Source organism: Amia ocellicauda, chromosome 9 (assembly GCF_036373705.1).
Source record: "Amia ocellicauda isolate fAmiCal2 chromosome 9, fAmiCal2.hap1, whole genome shotgun sequence".
Classification (NCBI taxonomy): domain Eukaryota; kingdom Metazoa; phylum Chordata; class Actinopteri; order Amiiformes; family Amiidae; genus Amia; species Amia ocellicauda.
The window spans coordinates 35,783,215-35,800,856 of record NC_089858.1 but is presented as its reverse complement, the minus strand read 5'-3'; the positions used below and the strand labels follow the sequence as shown (position 1 = coordinate 35,800,856).

Sequence of the window (17,642 nt, the reverse complement as noted above, 5' to 3'; positions counted from 1 at the left end):
GGCGAGACTGAAGGACAGCTGACAGTCAGGACATGTACCCACCCCACCCAGTTCCCCTATCTCTAACCCCCAGCCCACCCAGCCCAAGAATTCAGCCTGACAGGTCAGAAGTCCCACTGGTGCATCGAACTACTTCCCATCAGCTGTGACTCACTTCTACCGGGGTTTTCTGCTGCCAGTGAGGGGGCTTCTCAGCACCGCAGACACAGGCCTGTGCAGATGCACTCCCACACCCCAATGGCTTCGGTGGCCATTTGAAGAACAGACACACCTAGACCAGACACTGCCCTGTGCTGCAGTACCACCCAGGAGCCACAGTGGGGTGGTGTTGTGCATAAGGAATTGTGCCTCTTGCCTCTACTCTGCCCAGACTGATTACGTGTCACTTCAATCACCCCCCACCCCCACCAAGAAACCACTATGAACCACAGGACTTTTCACACACAGGATGGGTGACAGGGGGCGATCTGCAGAGGACAGCAGATGTCTTTAGGAATCGAGAGAGGCAGGACAGTCTGACAGAGGGAGACAGAGAGGGACAGTGGGAGGGAGACAGAGAGAGAGGGGTGAAGGCAAAAGGATGTACCTTGGTCCCATCCACTGGGTTATGGATAACAGTGGTCTGAGGCTCCTAGAAAGAGAGAAAGATAGAAAGAAAGAAAAAGAAAGAAAGAAAGAAAGAAAGAAAGAAAGAGAGAGAGAAGGAAAGAGCAGGAAGGCATGTGGTGAAGCGGGCAGGAAGGGGGTGACAGGTGGGAGATGGACAGAGGAGGAATAGAGAGGAAAAGGGAGCCCAGAAGTGAGAGAAGAAAATAAAAGAAAGATGAAGAGAAGAAGGAAAATAAAGGAGTTTTAGTTTCAAGAAAGAGGAATAAAATAAATAAAATCAAACATAAGAAGAGGATCTCTAGTGATCGAGTGGAGAGGTGAAGCCTGGAGCCCAAGCAGTAGTTGGAGCTGATGAACAGACGTGCCCAGGGTTAATACAGCATCGATACCCTTGTCCTGTTCTGCTCTGCTCTGCCTGAACCCAGCTCTGGCACTGGAACTGGGAACCCCCCCCACCCCAGATATGCCCGTGCCCAATGAAGGAGCTGGGACAGTGCCAACCTCACACACACACACAGGTTACCAGTCCAGTGCTCATGAGGGCTCACTGACCCTGGTGATGGTGCTGAAGGGGAAGGTCTGTGTGAATGGACTGAAACTTAAGTCTCACCGTTTACACCCCCCCATCCTGCCCAGACCTTCACAGTCTCCCCTTGTGCTTAATTAACACTAATTACTAACATTGCATAGCATATTAACTACATACCAGCTTCTGCAGCAGAGTCTCTACATACTATACCATAATGTACTACTCTCTAATACACTATACCATAATTTACTACACTCTAGTATACTACACTGCATTGTTTCCCAGATGATCAAGCCTCAACATTTTGGGTGGCACACCAGCCCTCCAGGCCCGGTCCCGAGGCAGAGAGCAGTTGAATCCTGGCGGCATCATTTCTGTTTCCTCCTGTGCGTCTTTTCCACAATACTCGAAATGGGAAGATTTGACAATGGTAAGTTTTTAATGATCTCCTTTCGACGGTGCCCTGCAGTCCCCGCAATCAGAATGAAGGCTCTGAGTATAATTATGGTGCAAGGCTAATTAATTGCTGCATGTGTATTAACTGAAGATTAAATTCACAATAACAAAAGAAGATAATCCAAAATTAGAAGCCTAGATTGTATGAGGGATATAGGGAGGAACGAACTAACGGTCACATTTAGGTTGTTCAGGGGGCATTTAAAAAAAAAAAAAAAGTTTCATTCTGGTTGGGGTTGCTTTTCTACTGAACTGGGGTGTAGAATTGTACAGGCCTAGCTTGAAATTCTGATGTTTGGCCTTAAAATGAGGCAGGTCACCTACTGAAGGTATGAAACACTTCATAGTTAAAAGTCACTCAGTTCAGCACAGACTTCATCCCAACACCCTCGGGTCTCACCGGTGTCCATCCCAGCCCTGTGGGGCCCCCGGGTACACACGTTCGATTTGTACACCTGGTAACAGTAAAGGCCGACAAGCTCCGAGTGCAGCCACAGCGCAACTCTGTACGCCCCGTCCGCCCCCCTTGTCATTGCACTGCCGTATTCGTGTCAGTGACTGTCAGTCTCAGCTGTGTTTGAGGCTGAGGCCCCCAGCACAGACACAAATGCGAACCAGCCCACACTGGAACCCCCCACCCGCTGCCCCCTCGAACTTCACTCCGAACCGCCAATCACCAGCCTCCCTCGCTACCATGACATCATTGCCATGGCAACAGTCACCCTCGGAGACGACAGTGACGACAACAGGGCCACGAACACTAGTCATCCTAACACTAGTCATCCCAAAAATAAATACCTGCTGCTGCTAAAGAGACAGCAGGAGGGGGGCAGGGGATGCTGAACCAAGGGGGGAAGAAGGGGGGGAGTGTCAGTTCCCTGTGTGTGCGGTGGGAGTCCTGGCAGCGAGACAGCCCCCCTCCCTACACATCCCTACACCTAGCACAAAACAGAGCACACAGGAACACCTCAGTGTGTGGGGTGCGTACGTGTGTGTGTGTGAGTATGTGCGCGTGCCTGTGTGTGTGTCTGTGCATCCCCATGCCAGGGCCCCCGAGGCAATCTGCATGGGACAGACTTGTCTTGTCATGGCAGCTGACGGGAGGGCAGAGAGGTGGGCTGCTGTAGATCGCCGCCCCCTCCTCTGCACTGCTGGGAATGTGCCAGGAGCGCCACCACAAGAGCCCGGCTCTGAAGAACACCATCCTGACACTCGCTGGAATGAGGCTGGCAGGTCGCTCAGCATCCACACCACAGGGCGCTCACACGCACCACAGCGGAGAGAGTGAATGTGCGTGTGTGTGCGTGTGTGTGTGCGTGTGTGCGTGTGTGCGTGTGTGCGCGTGTGTGCGTGTGTGCGTGTGTGTGTGTGTGTGTGTGTGTGTGTGTGACTGTTTGAGTATGTGTGTGAGTGCGTGTGAGTGGTTCGATGAGCCTCCACACCGCAGGGCGCTCACTCGCACCACAGTGGAGAGAGGCCAGGACCACGTCACCAAGACTACAGGCCACAGCACAGAAAAGTATTGACAACCCCCACCCCTCCTTGTGTAGAAGCCGCAGAGGAGAGCGACACAGACTCGGGAGGAAAGAGCGCGAGAGCGACTAGACAAGAGAATTGGCAAAGGGGAGAAAAATAAAACGTCAACGAACTGAAATAAGTTAATTAACAATAGGATAGGAGATGCATTCGAAACCTGTCTTTGAGAAAAGAGGCGAGACACAAACACAAACCAACATACATACACACAAAACATACATACAAAATTATACCTATACACATACACACACACACACAAGTGGTCAGTGGCTGAAAGGTCGTGTGTGTGTGGGGGGGGGGCAGGGAATGCGACAATACAGCACAACTTCTGTATCTCTCCCCATCTCTCTACTTATTTCCTCACCGGCTATGGTGACCAATCAGATCCTCCACAGGCTCTCCGTCCCTCCAATAAGCACTGGGGAGGGACACAGCGTGGGGGGGGGGGGGGGGGTTGGGGCTGGAGGAGCCGCCCTGTCAGGCATGCTCATACTCAAGTCAGGGCCACACGAGATTGCGTGTCTTCTCTGTATCCCTGTACCCAACACCCACGCCTACACAACCGCTAAAAACTAAAACAATAATACGAACAACAATCACAACAATTATATTAATCATAACTCAGTGAAGCACAGCCCTTTCCGAGCCGCCGCTCACGCCAGCCTCCGCTGAGCAAGAGGGGGCGGTGATGTAGTCTCACCACTTTCAAGCGTCCAATTATTATTATTATTATTATTATTATTATTATTATTATTATTATTATTATTACTATATTCTTTCCTATACACCCCCCCAGTTACGCAATTGTCAAATGTGAGCCAGGGCTGCAGTAAGACAAGGCCAGAGCTATGTGGCAGTCCTGTAGCCCTGAATATAGGTGCTGTATTGTGCCTTCCAGTAACCCAGCCCTAGCAGGAGGGAAAGCGCAGTGTGAAAAGTGTATGTGTGTATCAGTGTGTGTGACCTGTCCTGGGACATCTGGTAATTAACCTTATAATAATAAAATAGTAGTAGTAATAATAATAATAATCACAATCATAATAGTCGAGAATGTGAAGCTGTGAAGGGGCTGTTGTGTTTGAACAGGACAGGAACCGTGTCAGATCCGTGTAACACTGAGTATCAGAGCCACAAGGAACAGCTGTCACAGGTGTGGACACAGACAGAGACGCAGAGACAGGGAGAAAGAGGGAGAAAAAGAGGGTGAGAGTGATAGAAAGAAAAAGAGGTAAATACCAGAGCAGAAGGCATGTTTCCTTTGGGGCTGGTGACTATGCTGTTTTTCGTGCTGTTTGACTGCGGCTGTGCGGAAAACACAACACAACGTTAAAGTAAAGTAAATAAAACCAGAGTGGAATAAAAAAGAAGAAAAATAAACAGACACACACACACACCAGCACACAAACAAAAGTAAACAGAAGAAAGTAGCTGGTCAAAAGCCGGTGTGGCCAGCCCCTGCGCCGTGAACGGTGAGTCCGACTGGCCAATCAAATGTGCTCATTGCCCTCATCTGCCCACCATCAGTGACACCGCCCAACCAATCAAAAGCGGTGGTTTGTCACCAGGGTTTCAAGAGTCAAGCTCTGCTGTCAGTGGTTCTTGCACGAGCTTTGATGGTGGGCCAATCAGAGGTGCCCGTTCAAATTAGCGGGGACATGTCCAGACAGCAGAGGAGGAAACGCGGCTGGAAGGAGCCCAAGCAGTGATGGGAAGTGCTGAACACAGACATGGGAGCGAGGCCGTCTCTGTAGTCTTGTACTCCAGGAATGGGCCCAAGATGCAGGGAGGAAATCACACACGCGCACACACAAACACACACGGAACAATAAGAGCAAGAACACAGAGCACAGGCTCCAGCAAACAGAAACAGCACGACAGGCGCCGCCACTCACACACCAACACGTCCCCCACATGATAAACAAACAGCACCCCGGTCAAATTCTGACCCGCTCTGAGAACATACGAATGGCCGCAGGGAGCCGATACACTGTTAGCTCACAAAGACGCGTCAACCATACAAGATCCACTGGGGAATCGCTAAAAAAAACTAACAAATAAGAAAAAACACAAATCGCATCTCAGTATTCAACAGAGAGCTTGAAAGACTAAGCACAAGATAGTTTATCCACCTGCAGGTTAAGAGGAAGGTTAACAATGCACTCACAAACACACCAAGAACAAAATTAGAAAAAAACTAAACGAATCTGGGCCACAGCAGTGCCACAGACGAACAGGCCAGGACCGCCCCATGTGCCACGCGGTCAGGTTCACGATTCTCAGGAGCGCTGGCAGTCCAACTACCTTTGCAGTTCCATTACAGTTGTGCTGTGCATGGATACAGCTTCCCATCGGTCACATGACCCCGCTTCCCCAGGCTGGTGGGCCGCAGGAGTGTTAAAGCTGTCCCTGAATACAAATCATCTGCCGCCCCCACTATTTCCTTTTCCCCATTGGTCTTCTTGATATTAATTACTTTTACTCTTTTTTGTTGTTTATGAATATATATAGAGCGGAAACAATTATCCTTTGTCAGGATCTGGCCACGATACGTCTTGTCTTGTCCCTCTCTCTCTCATTGCCCACTCCAGCGAGCCCCTCTCTGAGCGCAGGCTGATACAGATAGAGTCAGACATGTTTACAGATGCATACATTAATACACAAATATGTATGCAGCACATCCTGCAAGTTGGCGAATGCGAAAACAGCTCTGAGCATTCCCTGCGAGCTCTCACTCTTTTCTTCTCTTTTACCTCCCCACCTTTTCCTTCTCCTCACTGCATAGCACCCCCCCCCCACCCACACACACACACACACACACACCACCCCCTCCTCTGTAATGCAGTGTCTGTATTACATTTCGCCATTTGCAGGTTGGGAAGCGGAGAGGCCAGGCCATACTCCACTGGGGACGCAGCTCGGACAGCGCGAGAGGACGAGCGCACAGATGCAAAACCTCTGATCCTCTTTTGTCATTTTAAGAAACATATACAGTGTTTTTATGATTTATTTCTATTAAAAAACACTGTATAAAGTGCGTTTAAATGAGGGACATTTTTATGCTCCTTCCCTGTGGCATCTGACTTCTCTCCTGTCTCCTCTCTTCCCTGTTTCTGTTCCTCCCTTCTCCTGCCTCCTGCCTTTCCAAATCTCTACTTAACCCGGCACCCTTCCATTTCTCTCTCTCTCTCTCTCTCTCTCTTTGGTCCTGTACTCCCACCCCTCTTTGTCCCTTCCTCCTCCTCCTCATCCCTGTCCACCCACTCTCTCTTCCTCACCGAGTGGAGGAGGTGTCACAGGCTGGTAATCCCCTGGTAAAGATGTCTTCACTGTATATTACTTAGTTTGACTAAACATGTCAAGTGGCCCTGGATACAGGCATCTGCTCACTTACAATAATAATAATAATATATTCTTATTAATTAAACAGTCCCTCTTCCCTGGTCACTTCAGTCCACTGTTCGGACTCAAATGGGGGAACACAGGACTTTTTTTTTACGAATTAGGCGTCGTTCAATTGTTGGGAGTTTTTCCTGGAGCAGAAGCTCAGCTCATGTTCAGTCATGCTGGCACATTTTATTATTGCTTGTGCCACATGCCAGGACCCCTTGAAAGCGAAGCTTCAATCTCGGTGGGTGAAATAAATACATACATAAATAAAGTCCATTTGCTAAATCCTAAACCAGTGTAAAGGCAGTGCAAAGGTTTGTCTCTGTATAGGGAGAGAATACTCTACTGCTACGGCTGTGTCTCACAGGGTGGACACGCTGTGATGACATCACGGCACGGTGACTCTCTCAAGCTGCAATGAAGGCCCAAAACAAAAACTAACAAACAAATATATACTGGATTAAAAATTGTCATGGTTTCAAAAAACAGAAATACGTACAAAACTAAAAAGAAAGAAAAAGAGGAAAAATAGGCGGAATGGGCAGAAGTGGGATTGGATGAGCTCTACAAAAGGGATAAGGAGAGAGAAGACAGGAGGGGCTGTTCACGAGAGAGAGAGAGAGAGAGAGAATGAGAGGGAGATAGACTGGGATTAAAAATGGCAATCCTCACCATGTACTGAACAGTAGAGCTGGATTTCCGTTTCTGTGCCACCGATGGAGGGATGGAGGGGAGAGAGAATGAGACAGTGTGAATGTCATGGAGACGGTCTGCTCAGATCCTGCTTTTCTTGCGGTTATCTGCTAGGTATTTATCGATTTATATGTTTTACTGTGTGCTTGTTTTCTCTCTCGTGTTGTTGCGGGGTCGGGCTGCCAAGACAATGGTCTCCGTGTCGAACCCAGGAAGACACTGGGAAACAAGCGCTAGGTGTTCGTGCGTTGTGGCGTTTTGTCATATTTTGTTTTGCTGCCACAGTAAAATTTAAGCATGACATCCTAACAGCGCTGCTATCTGAGGCATGGGAAAGGGGTATAGTCACTGGTCACAAACAATAATAATAATAATTATTATAATAATCATAATGACAAAGAAGGGGAATTGCAACTGTGGTTTAAATAATAAACAACAATGAGAATTGTTGGGATGGTAAAATCATTGCATTAATAGATATATATTTCTAAATTACATACACAGAGAAAGGATTATACAACTGCAGAACTGATATGCATCTGTTAGTAGGCAATGGTGAGAAATGTATCATTGTTTTGAAGCACCAGGGGGCGCTGTCCCCTGAGTCTGCAACAGCACCAGCACCAGCAAAAGCACAACTGAAGCCTCTGATTTTATATTATTTTATTGATGAACAGAGTCTGCAGGGAGGGCATCTTGGGAGGGCCAGAGAGGTGGGGGTGGGGGGGTGAGGGAAAGATATGAGAGAGAGCTTCCCGTGTATGCATGTAGTGTGTAATTGCTTTGGCAACACTGCTAATTGTGAGCCATGCCAATAATGCACCTTAAATTGAAAATTGAAATGGAAATTGAATTGGTGCATGCTCCGTGTTATGCTCAGTGTTGCGCCTGTCTCATACCGTACTCAGTCTGAGCTCAATGCAGCAGGAAAGCAGAGCTGCAGCAGTTTGATTTAGTGTCGCGCTCCTCTATGTTCCTCTCCTGCCATCTCCCCTTAGTCCCTCTAATAAGGGTCTGCCAGACGAGCGAGTGACTGCGGACTTCGTGGCACTCAGGTGTCATTCCACACGGCACAGTTATATCCACCAGAGGGACTGTCCTCGATTTCACACAGAGGTGGGCAGGAGAACACACAAGTCACTCAGCATAGGAAATAATTAGTGTTTTATATTTTTTAAATGAATGAATATTGAAGAATTATACTTTTTTTTCTTTTTGTTTTAACACTGAATAAATTAAAAATAGCAAGAAACAGATGGTTGGCTGCAAGTGAAAATACAATCGAAATTAAATGAAATTATTAAATACACAGTCATGGGGGAGTATGAGTGAATGTATGTGTGTGAGTGTGTGGGGGTGGAATGTGTGTGTGTGGCAGGAGGGGAGTATGTGTGTGTGTGTGTGTGTGTGTAGCTGTGTGGGGATATGGGAGGCCAGGAGGGAGCGTCGAGCTGTGAGGTGTTTTGCATTAAAGAGAGTGAAGGGGGCGGAGAGTACATTAATAAATAAATAAATAACCAAGGGAAAAATAACATTTTAAAAATTAACCAAACCAGCCAGTCCCCCCAGCCCCAGAATTTGAAAACGCGGGTACACGGGGGGGATGGTTGCCTAGCAATGCGTGAGGCACAGTGACAGTGGAGCGGCTATTTCTGTCTGGGTGTTTCTAGGGTTCAAAAGCAGGAGTTATTCCTGGAGCCGCAGCCACATTCCCAGCTGAACTGACACACAGCATTGAGGCGGGGGGAGGAAAGAGAGGGAGGGAGGGAGGGGGTAGGTAGAGGTTGAGAGTGGGAGGGAGGGTGTGGTGAGGTAGAGGAAGAGTCGTTGAGAGGGAGAGAGAGAGGCAGGGAAAGGGAGATATGAAAGTTGGGGGTGTGGGAGTTTTTGATATATGGTTGGTTTGGAGGGATGGAGAGAGGGAGGAGAGAGGGGAGGAGGTAAGGGAGGTGGAGGAGAGCAAAAGAGATCAGAGGGCGGGAGAGGGAGAGGGAGAGGGAGGAGAAAGGCAGGAGGGGGTGAGTAATGGAGGTTGGGTAGTGGGGGGGAAGAAAGATGGTCTGAGGAAAGAAGAAGAGGAGGAGGAGGAAGGAGGAGAGGGTGGAAGAGTAGAGTGGAGAGCTGAGGGAGCGATTTCAGAGGAGAGAGAGAGAAAGAGAAGGAGCAGTTCTCTGTAACTGATGCTGCACTAGATTATTGTTACGTAAATATCTGTACTGTGTTTTTCTGTGTTATTCCACAGAGGTGCTCAGGCCTGGGGTCTCGTAAGAGGAACCTCCTGTCCAGTATCCCAAATACAGCTGTCTGTCAATCGTAAAAAGTGAACAGGAAGTCAACACAGAACCAGGTAGTCAAAAACTGATCCCTACATCGTCCTCTCTCACAAATGGCTTCATTCGCTCAACAACAGGACGCTATAAAACACAGGCAGTGCGTCATCTTTTGTGGGTTTTACGTTCTCCAACAAGTATGGGTGGAAAACGATACTGAGAGAAAGGAATAACCTGGAATACACACAACAGCAGAAACAACTGCAACCACAGCAACACAACACGACCTCACACGGGTGCCTGTGCAGGGAAGGCTAGTCAGGTGCCCGATGCTCCCTGTGATTGGAGTTGCAATCCCTGTCCATTCCAGTTCTGTTCTACTCCCATCACAACACCAAACCCACGCTGTGCCCATCATTACCCGACTCGACCCGCAGGGGGCTCCACAAACAGCTGGCCTTGCCTCACGCGTTCCCCCGCTTGAGAGGTTGATCGGCCGCTACCTTACTCGTGTGTGACGCTACAGTTACTAAGCGTAGGCAGACCACTTCCCTGTGAAGAAACACCGTCGCACATCTCAGCCTCTCTGACGGCCTCTCGCGTGCATTGAGCCTGTGCCAGAGACTGTCGGCTCAATACTGATTCCCACATTACTGCACAGTGGGCAGGTCTCGCTCCAGTCCAGTACGGCATGGCTTGGGCCCACATGGCTCTCTCTCTTAATCACTGGGTATAAACGCCTCTGAACACAATACCCTTCACCCCAAGGACGGCGCACTGTCTGCCTAATGCCTCAACCCCTCGATGCACAGAGAGAGGCCAGACCACACACTTCTGTTCACTCTACAGCCTACAGCCCACCCAGGCTGACCAGGGCCATCACCGTATAAAACACGCAAGGGCACGCTCGCTCACACGCAGAAACACACAGTCAAAACGGTACCACAAAAAAACAACATACAGAACGGCAGTGGCGGCAGCGCACGCTAAGCCAGAGGAGCCAGAGGAACAGCAGGGAAAGGAGAGCAGGATAGACAGAGAGCTTGAGAAAGAGAGAGTGCACAGGCAAGCGAAATATGGAAAGAGAGAGATGGGAATTTGGTTGGCTTACCTTGACGTCAGCCTTCTTGTTCAGTAGACTCTTGGCTGCTGCAGAGGGGAGAGAGCAACAGACTCAGTCAGGGGGGGCACACAGGGGCGAGCGGACAGGGCAGAGCCGGTCAGGCTGTGGGGGGAGGGGTGGACACTGACAGGACTGACAGCAGCCCTGATCTGTGGGCAGCAGAGAGGGCCCCACACAGCTATGCAAGACTTAAAACATCAGAAAAAAATAAAATCATAATTTAATAATAATAATAATAAAGATTCCGACAAACAAGGCCCAGGCAATATCTGTACAGAACTGGCAGGAAGCGACACTTCGACCACAAGGACGACAGGTAAGACTGCCATGAAAACTCAGACAGCAGCAATGTATTTCTGTAATATATTGTAAAGCCATGCCGGCAGGTGCAGGACCTAGTTCAAGAGCCTTCTGGGGCCGCACCACTGCGCCCTTGCCGACTCTGCATCACAGTATATAGGTACATATTAAAAAAAAACAATAATAATAAAACAAACAAATGATAATAACCAGTGTGTTCATGAAAACAGAATGAGTTCAATCATCGCACGGAAACAGGGCAAAGACGCGGACAGCACTGCAGTCACAGAGTCCCTGCTTTGGAGGGGGGTTAGATGGGGAGACTTGAAAATGGGGACCACCATGTATATGGCTGTGCTTTTCTCTTCACCCAGGAGTGAAGAGATCAAACAGGCCCAGTTTGGACTACAGTTGGGTCTCCAGGTTGCCCTTCGTTCCCTGTTAGGACCAGCACTTTAATTACTTGAGCACAGAGTCTATAGGCCATACCAGAGCTAGCCTATGAATCTGCACAGTGGTTTGGGAGCTGAGTGGGGCATGAGGGGTGGGACGCTATCCCTCTGTAGCATGGGGCCCCAGAGCGAAACCCTTCCTTACCTTGCAACACATTTTACAGAAGAAGCGAGAGAGCGCAGAGGACAGAGGGAACGAGAAAGAGAGGTTAAAACAAGAGCTGCAGAGAGAGAGGGAGACAGAGAGGGCACCCTGTCCGTGACCCTCGGCACACGGACACACAAGCAGGGCCCTACAGAGCAGAGCAGGAGCAGAGGGAGGGTAGGGGGTTCGCAGAGAGAGAGAGGCTAGTGTCGCTGCAAGAGGCCCTGCGCTGATCTGAGCGGAACTGGAGAGAACGATTGGAGGGTCAGTGGTTGATCATATAGATCAGACATGGTAGGAGCAGGGGGGCAGGTACGATGGACGGACGAAGCTGAGCATCAGTGCAAAACCTCCAAATATTCAAGCAGGCCATCCTGACGCTCATTAGGGGATGTCTTACAAGCTAGTGTACGCTTGGCGGGGGTATCACCGCAGTGGCTGCTGTTGTCGATTACGAGGTTTTCAGTCTTATCGTTCCAGCCAGCAGGGGTTGCTGAGGTGCAACACACACACCCACACACACACAAAAGGTGACTCCACAGAGACACCTGCTGGCAGCTAGAACTAATTTATCAATAAAACACCCTCCCCATTAATGTCAGCTGTCAAAGAGCAGTAAATCTCAACAGCGTTTTATCCATTTTATTTCTCTAAACTCAATGAGAATGGTTCCTTTGCTGCGCAATGGCCTGACAGTGGCTCCCTAAATTGCTTTTGAACTGACCCGGCCAGCTCGTTTCGGAGTATTACAAGGGCTTTTCGGCAGTGTTGCCATCAGTAAAACCACTGCCATGGTGTTGCAAGGCCCTGACATATGTCCCTGTTGTACTACACTGCCCCGGGCTGCGTGTTTACTATAGTGTGCTTACTATGGTGTGCCATTGTAGACTCCCATACAGGTACAGTATTGCTGCCCAACACCGCCAAGGGTCAGTATAAGACTGACATTGTTAAGTAGCTCCCCACACAAGGGAGAGCAAAACATCCTCACGAAATTATAATTTATATATATATATATATATATATATATACATACACATATACACACACACACATATACACAGTGGCTATAGAAAGTCGACACCCCTTTGAACTTTTTTCACATTTTGTTGTGTCAGTGCCTCTGAGTTTCATGCATTTAAATGAGTATTTTTTCCCCACTTATCTACAGACCATTCTCCCCATTGTTCAGGTGAAAAAAAAATGTATTGTGTAAAAATATATATATATATATATATATATATATATATATATATAAAATATACAAAACTGAAGTCTCAACCCCATTGACTTAATACTTGGTGGAAGCACCTTTGACGGAAGTTACAGCTTTGAGTCTGTCGGGATAGGTCTCTACGACCTTTGCACACACAGATTTGTCAATATTGGACTTTTCTTCATTACAAAACTGTTCAAGCTCCGTCAAGTTCCTTGGGGAGTGTTGATGGACAGCAATCTTCAAGTCATGCCACACATTTTTGACTGAATTTAGGACAGAGTTCTGACTGTGCCACTCAAGGACTTTTATATTTTTGTTCCTTAAGTCACTCCAGTGTAGTTTTGGCTGTGTACTTCAGGTCACTGTCATGCTGAAATGTGAACTGTCCCAGTTTCAGCTTTCTTGTCGAGAGCAGCATGTTTTAGAACATAAGAAAGTTTACAAACGAGAGGAGGCCATCATGCTCGTTTGGTGTCCATTTATAACTAAGTGATCCAAGGATACTATCCTTTCTATTTTTAAATGTTCCCAAATTTTCAGCTTCAGCCACATCGCTGGGGAGTTTGTTCAGATTGTGACGACTCTCTGTGTAAAGAAGTGTCTCCTGTTTTCTGTCTGAATGCCTTGAAGCCCAATTTCCATTTGTGTCCCCGGGTGCGTGTGTCCCTGCTGATCTGGAAAAGCTCCTCTGGTTTGATGTGGTCGATGCCTTTCATGATTTTGAAGACTTGATACAAGTCCCCATGTAGTCTCCTCTGTTCCAGGGTGAAAAGGTTCAGTTCCCTCAGTCTCTCAGTAGGACATTTGGGGAACTGTACACAGTATCCAGATGAGCTCTAACTAGTGCATTGTACAGTCTGAACATCACTGCCCTTGTTTTAAATTCTACACTTTTGACAATATACCCTAACATTCCGCACGTGGGGAGCGAAGGCTGGCCCGTGTGGTCCGATCCAACAGACGAGCTACTGTAGCTCAAATTGCTGAAAAAGTTAATGCTGGTTCTGATAGAAAGGTGTCAGAACACACAGTGCGTCGCAGTTTGTTGCGTATGGGGCTGCGTAGCCGCAGACCAGTCAGGGTGCCCATGCTGACCCCTGTCCACTGCCGAAAGCGCCTACAATGGGCACGTGAGCATCAGAACTGGACCACGGAGCAATGGAAGAAGGTGGCCTGGTCTGATGAATCACGAGTTCAAGATGTTGACAAGGCCTACAAATTCCCCAGATCTCAATCCAATCGAGCATCTGTGGGATGTGCTGGACAAACAAGTCTGATCCATGGAGGCCCCACCTCGCAACTTACAGGACTTAAAGGATCTGCTGCTAACGTCTTGATGCCAGATACCACAGCACACCTTCAGAGGTCTAGTGGAGTCTCAAAGGGTCAGGGCTGTTTTGGCGGCAAAAGGGGGACCTACACAATATTAGGCAGGTGGTCATAATGGTATGGCTGATCAGTGTAATATCATATGCTTTCACATGATCTACAGGACTTTTCTGTACTTTGCTCCATTAATCTATATATCCTGACAAGTACCCCAGATAAGAAACATCTCCATAACATGATGCTACCACCACCATGCTTCACAGTAGGGATGGTGTTCTTTGGGTGATACGCTACAGAATCTCAAAATCTCTTGAGAGTTTTTTTGCATCATTCAAACAGGATTCAAAGTGGGCTTTGGAGTGCTTGGGATATTGTTGTCACATGCACCCTTTGACCAGTCTTGTTTTGCTCCAAGAGAGATTCAAAGCCTTTGAGATTTTTTTATACCCATCCCCTGATCTGTGCCTTTCAACAACTGTCCTGAAGTTCTTTTGAAAGCTCCCTTGTGCTCATGGTTGAGTACCTGCTTTAAATTGCACTACCCAGCAGCAGGAAAGCTCAGGAACTACTGGATTTATCCTGAAATCATGTGAATCACTACAGGTTTAACACAGGTGGAGGCCACTTAACTTCGGGTGTGAATTTGAAGGCGATTGCTTAAATCAAAAGGTAATTTTGGATTGCTATTACTAAGGGCAGTGGACACTTATCCAACTAAGCTATTTCAGTTATTATTTTTTATACATTTTCTAGACATTTCTAGAATATTGTTTTAATTTGGAAGTTGTGGGATAGAATGTGTAGATAAATTGAAAAAATATAAATTTGAATTCCAAGCTATGAGACAACTAAAGGTGAAAAGGGGATGTAGACTTTCTGAAGACACTGTCTACAGATGAAGGTGTATATGTGTGTTTTATACCCTAGCTCCTCCTGGGTACAGACTGTTCATACAGAACCCCCTAACCTGAAACATAGATATCATACAGTGTTCTTATACTGGATATATCTGCAATCTTACATGCACCCCGCCCCCATTTCCCTATTCATGCACCATTCCAGTGCTCAAGTCACATGCAGCATTCAGCACACCAGCGGGCAGACAGTACCATCCTTGAAAAAGAGGGGGGGGGGGCAGGGGACTGAGGGGAAAGACTGACAGAGAGAAACAGAGATAGAGACGGAGGGAGGGAGGGAGAGAGGGAAGGGGGTGAGAGGGAGCAGAGTTTGGGGGGGACCAAGGGTGGTAGAAAGATAATAAAAGAGTGAGAAGCAGGAGGGTAGAACGAGGAAAAGAAAGAAAGACTAAAGATGGGAGGAGAGAGAGATGAAGGAAGAATGAAGTAAAGAAAAAGACTCATGCAAGAGTCACATGACACTGGTCTGAGAGAAGGGGGGGTGAGTGATTGATGATGGATGATGTAGCCATGATGCCACTGTGACAGAAAACCTACATCCCTGAGAGAGAGACAGAGAGATGGAGGAGAAAGACAGAGAGAGGGAGGGAGGGATAAGAGAGTGGGGGAGGGATGGAGGAGAGAGGGAGGGGCAGAGAGAGGGAGGAAAGGAGGAGAGACAGGAAAAGAAAAGGTGGGATAGAGGAGAGACAGGAAGAGAGAAGGAGGGATAAAGGAGAGAGACAGGGGTGGCTGTAATATGCAGAAATGGAGGCTGCTCTGTCACTTTGCACCCCACAGCTGACCAAGCTTAGTCCAACAGTCAGGCAGAGAGGAAGACAGATAGACAGACAGACAGTGGCAGAGGCTGTCAATGCATCTCTGAGAATGGGGCGGGGAGCAGCAGACCCAGCCCAATGGGATGGGAATGAAGTTTAACGAGCTTAACGAAGCTAAGGATGGAGACGAGGGCAGAGGGCGGTGATGAAGAACTGCATCACGACTGCATGCCTGCGCTCCATGCTGCAGGAAGGGGGGCTTGGGGGAATGAGAGGTACAGAGAGGTAGAAGAAGAGCGGGGGATGAGAGGAGAGGAGAAGAGGAAAGGAGAGAACGGGAGAGCCCCCCCTCCCAGAGGTGTGTGGCTACCTTGTTCCACCAGCCCTGCGGTGGTGCCGGCCGCGGCGGCAGCGGCAGTGACTGTAGCCGGAGCTGTAGTCTGCCGGCCAACTGTTAGTGTCACGCAACAACATCGACGACAACAACGAGAGAGAGAGAGAGGGAGAGAAAGGGGGAGAGAGTCAAAGAGAGAAAGAGAGGGGGAGGAGAGCGAGAGAGAGAAGGGAAAGGAGAGAAGAACTGCCGTTAGTCAGAAAAAGGGGAAAATGGTCAGTTACACACACGCCAGTGCAAACACCTCCTTCACCTGCGGGAGCACCCCTCCCCCCTCTCTCTCGCTCTCTCCCCGCCTCCTTCAAACAGAGGAACAAAAAAAGAACAACTAGGTCTAGTGGAAGAAAGCGAGTTTCGTAGACGTTGGCGTCCCAGGGAGTGTGTGCAGTTGCTCCAGTGTTCTTGCCTGCTCTGCCCCAGGGGTAAGTAGGCTAAGTAGACCTGAGCCCAATCCCCCACGCACAAGCATGCATATATTTACACTCTCACCAACAAACACACACACGTGTTGCGCACACAATCATTGCCCAGAACTCGAATCTATGTAATAAGGACAGCATTTGCACTTTTATGCAAATAACTGGTACAAACTGCACAGATGGAGGAGAGAAGTAGCTTGTGTGTACAAGTCTATAGAAGACTCTATACTACACAAATGGATGCGAAGCTACACAAATGGGAGCAAGGCTATATAATCAGACACCAGACTAAACAAATGGATGCCAGGCTATACAATTAGATGCCAGACTATACAAATTAATCACAGACAATATAATTAAACGCCAGACTATACAAATGGATCATAGACAATATAATTGGACACCAGACTATACAAATGGCCGACAGACTATACAATTGGACTCCACACTATACAGACACACTCAGGACAAAGTATCTGCCGCCACTGCCGGCTCTGACCCTGGACCCAGGAGGCTCAGGATTGGGGGGTCCTGGAGTCGCCTGGGGGCAAACTGGTGTGGGAGACAGGTGGCTACACAGGGACACTCCACTGCAGCTCTGTGAGGCAGGCCAGCTGAGGTCCCTTTCCCTTCTGATTTGGTCGATTCAACGCATCCCTTCACAGCATCTCTGGGGCAGGAGAACCGAGCACGAGCCCAAGCCAGAGCTGAACTCTATTACATTATTTAAAAAAAATTCTTTTCAAACTCTGCCACTACACCCTTGTTCTCCTGAGTGATGAGTCAGTTGAAAGCGGTGCTGATCTGATAATTACAGTAATGAGGGGTGATAATGATAAGGTGTGTGTCTGGGGGCTGCGAGGAGTGCTGGGTGAGAGGTGCTGTGTGGGAGCCTGGCAGACACGAGAGCAGCCCCCCGCCTTCTCTTACAGGGAGCTGTGGCCAAGCCCGGTCTGGCAGTCTCCTCACGCCAGGAGCAGGAGGGACGGCAGGGCGGGCGAGACACACAGAACCCGCAGTCCCATTGCTGTGCTGAGGGAGCTCTGCCACACCACACAACGAGTCTGAGAAAACAGTCTCACATACACTCACATACACAAGTCACA

At 48.5% G+C, this 17,642-nt stretch overlaps 1 protein-coding gene across 14 annotated transcripts in view; it reads right to left on the bottom strand.

Annotated features, from left to right (window-relative positions):
• camk2b2 (calcium/calmodulin-dependent protein kinase (CaM kinase) II beta 2) overlaps positions 1–17,642 on the bottom strand; it is a 63,322-nt gene that overhangs the window by 13,271 nt on the left and 32,409 nt on the right. For 3 of the 14 annotated variants that reach the window (XM_066714287.1, XM_066714275.1, XM_066714274.1), the window contains exons 13-16: positions 16,094–16,174; positions 10,592–10,629; positions 4,367–4,432; positions 587–631 (exon numbers count right to left, since the gene is read on the bottom strand). In XM_066714287.1, coding sequence (XP_066570384.1) covers positions 587–631; positions 4,367–4,432; positions 10,592–10,629; positions 16,094–16,174 — 230 coding nt within the window. Of the gene's footprint in view, positions 1–586; positions 632–4,366; positions 4,433–7,189; positions 7,223–10,591; positions 10,630–16,093; positions 16,175–17,642 lie in introns of all 14 variants that reach the window. The other 11 variants (XM_066714288.1, XM_066714278.1, XM_066714277.1 and 8 more) reach the window with 7 other exon arrangements.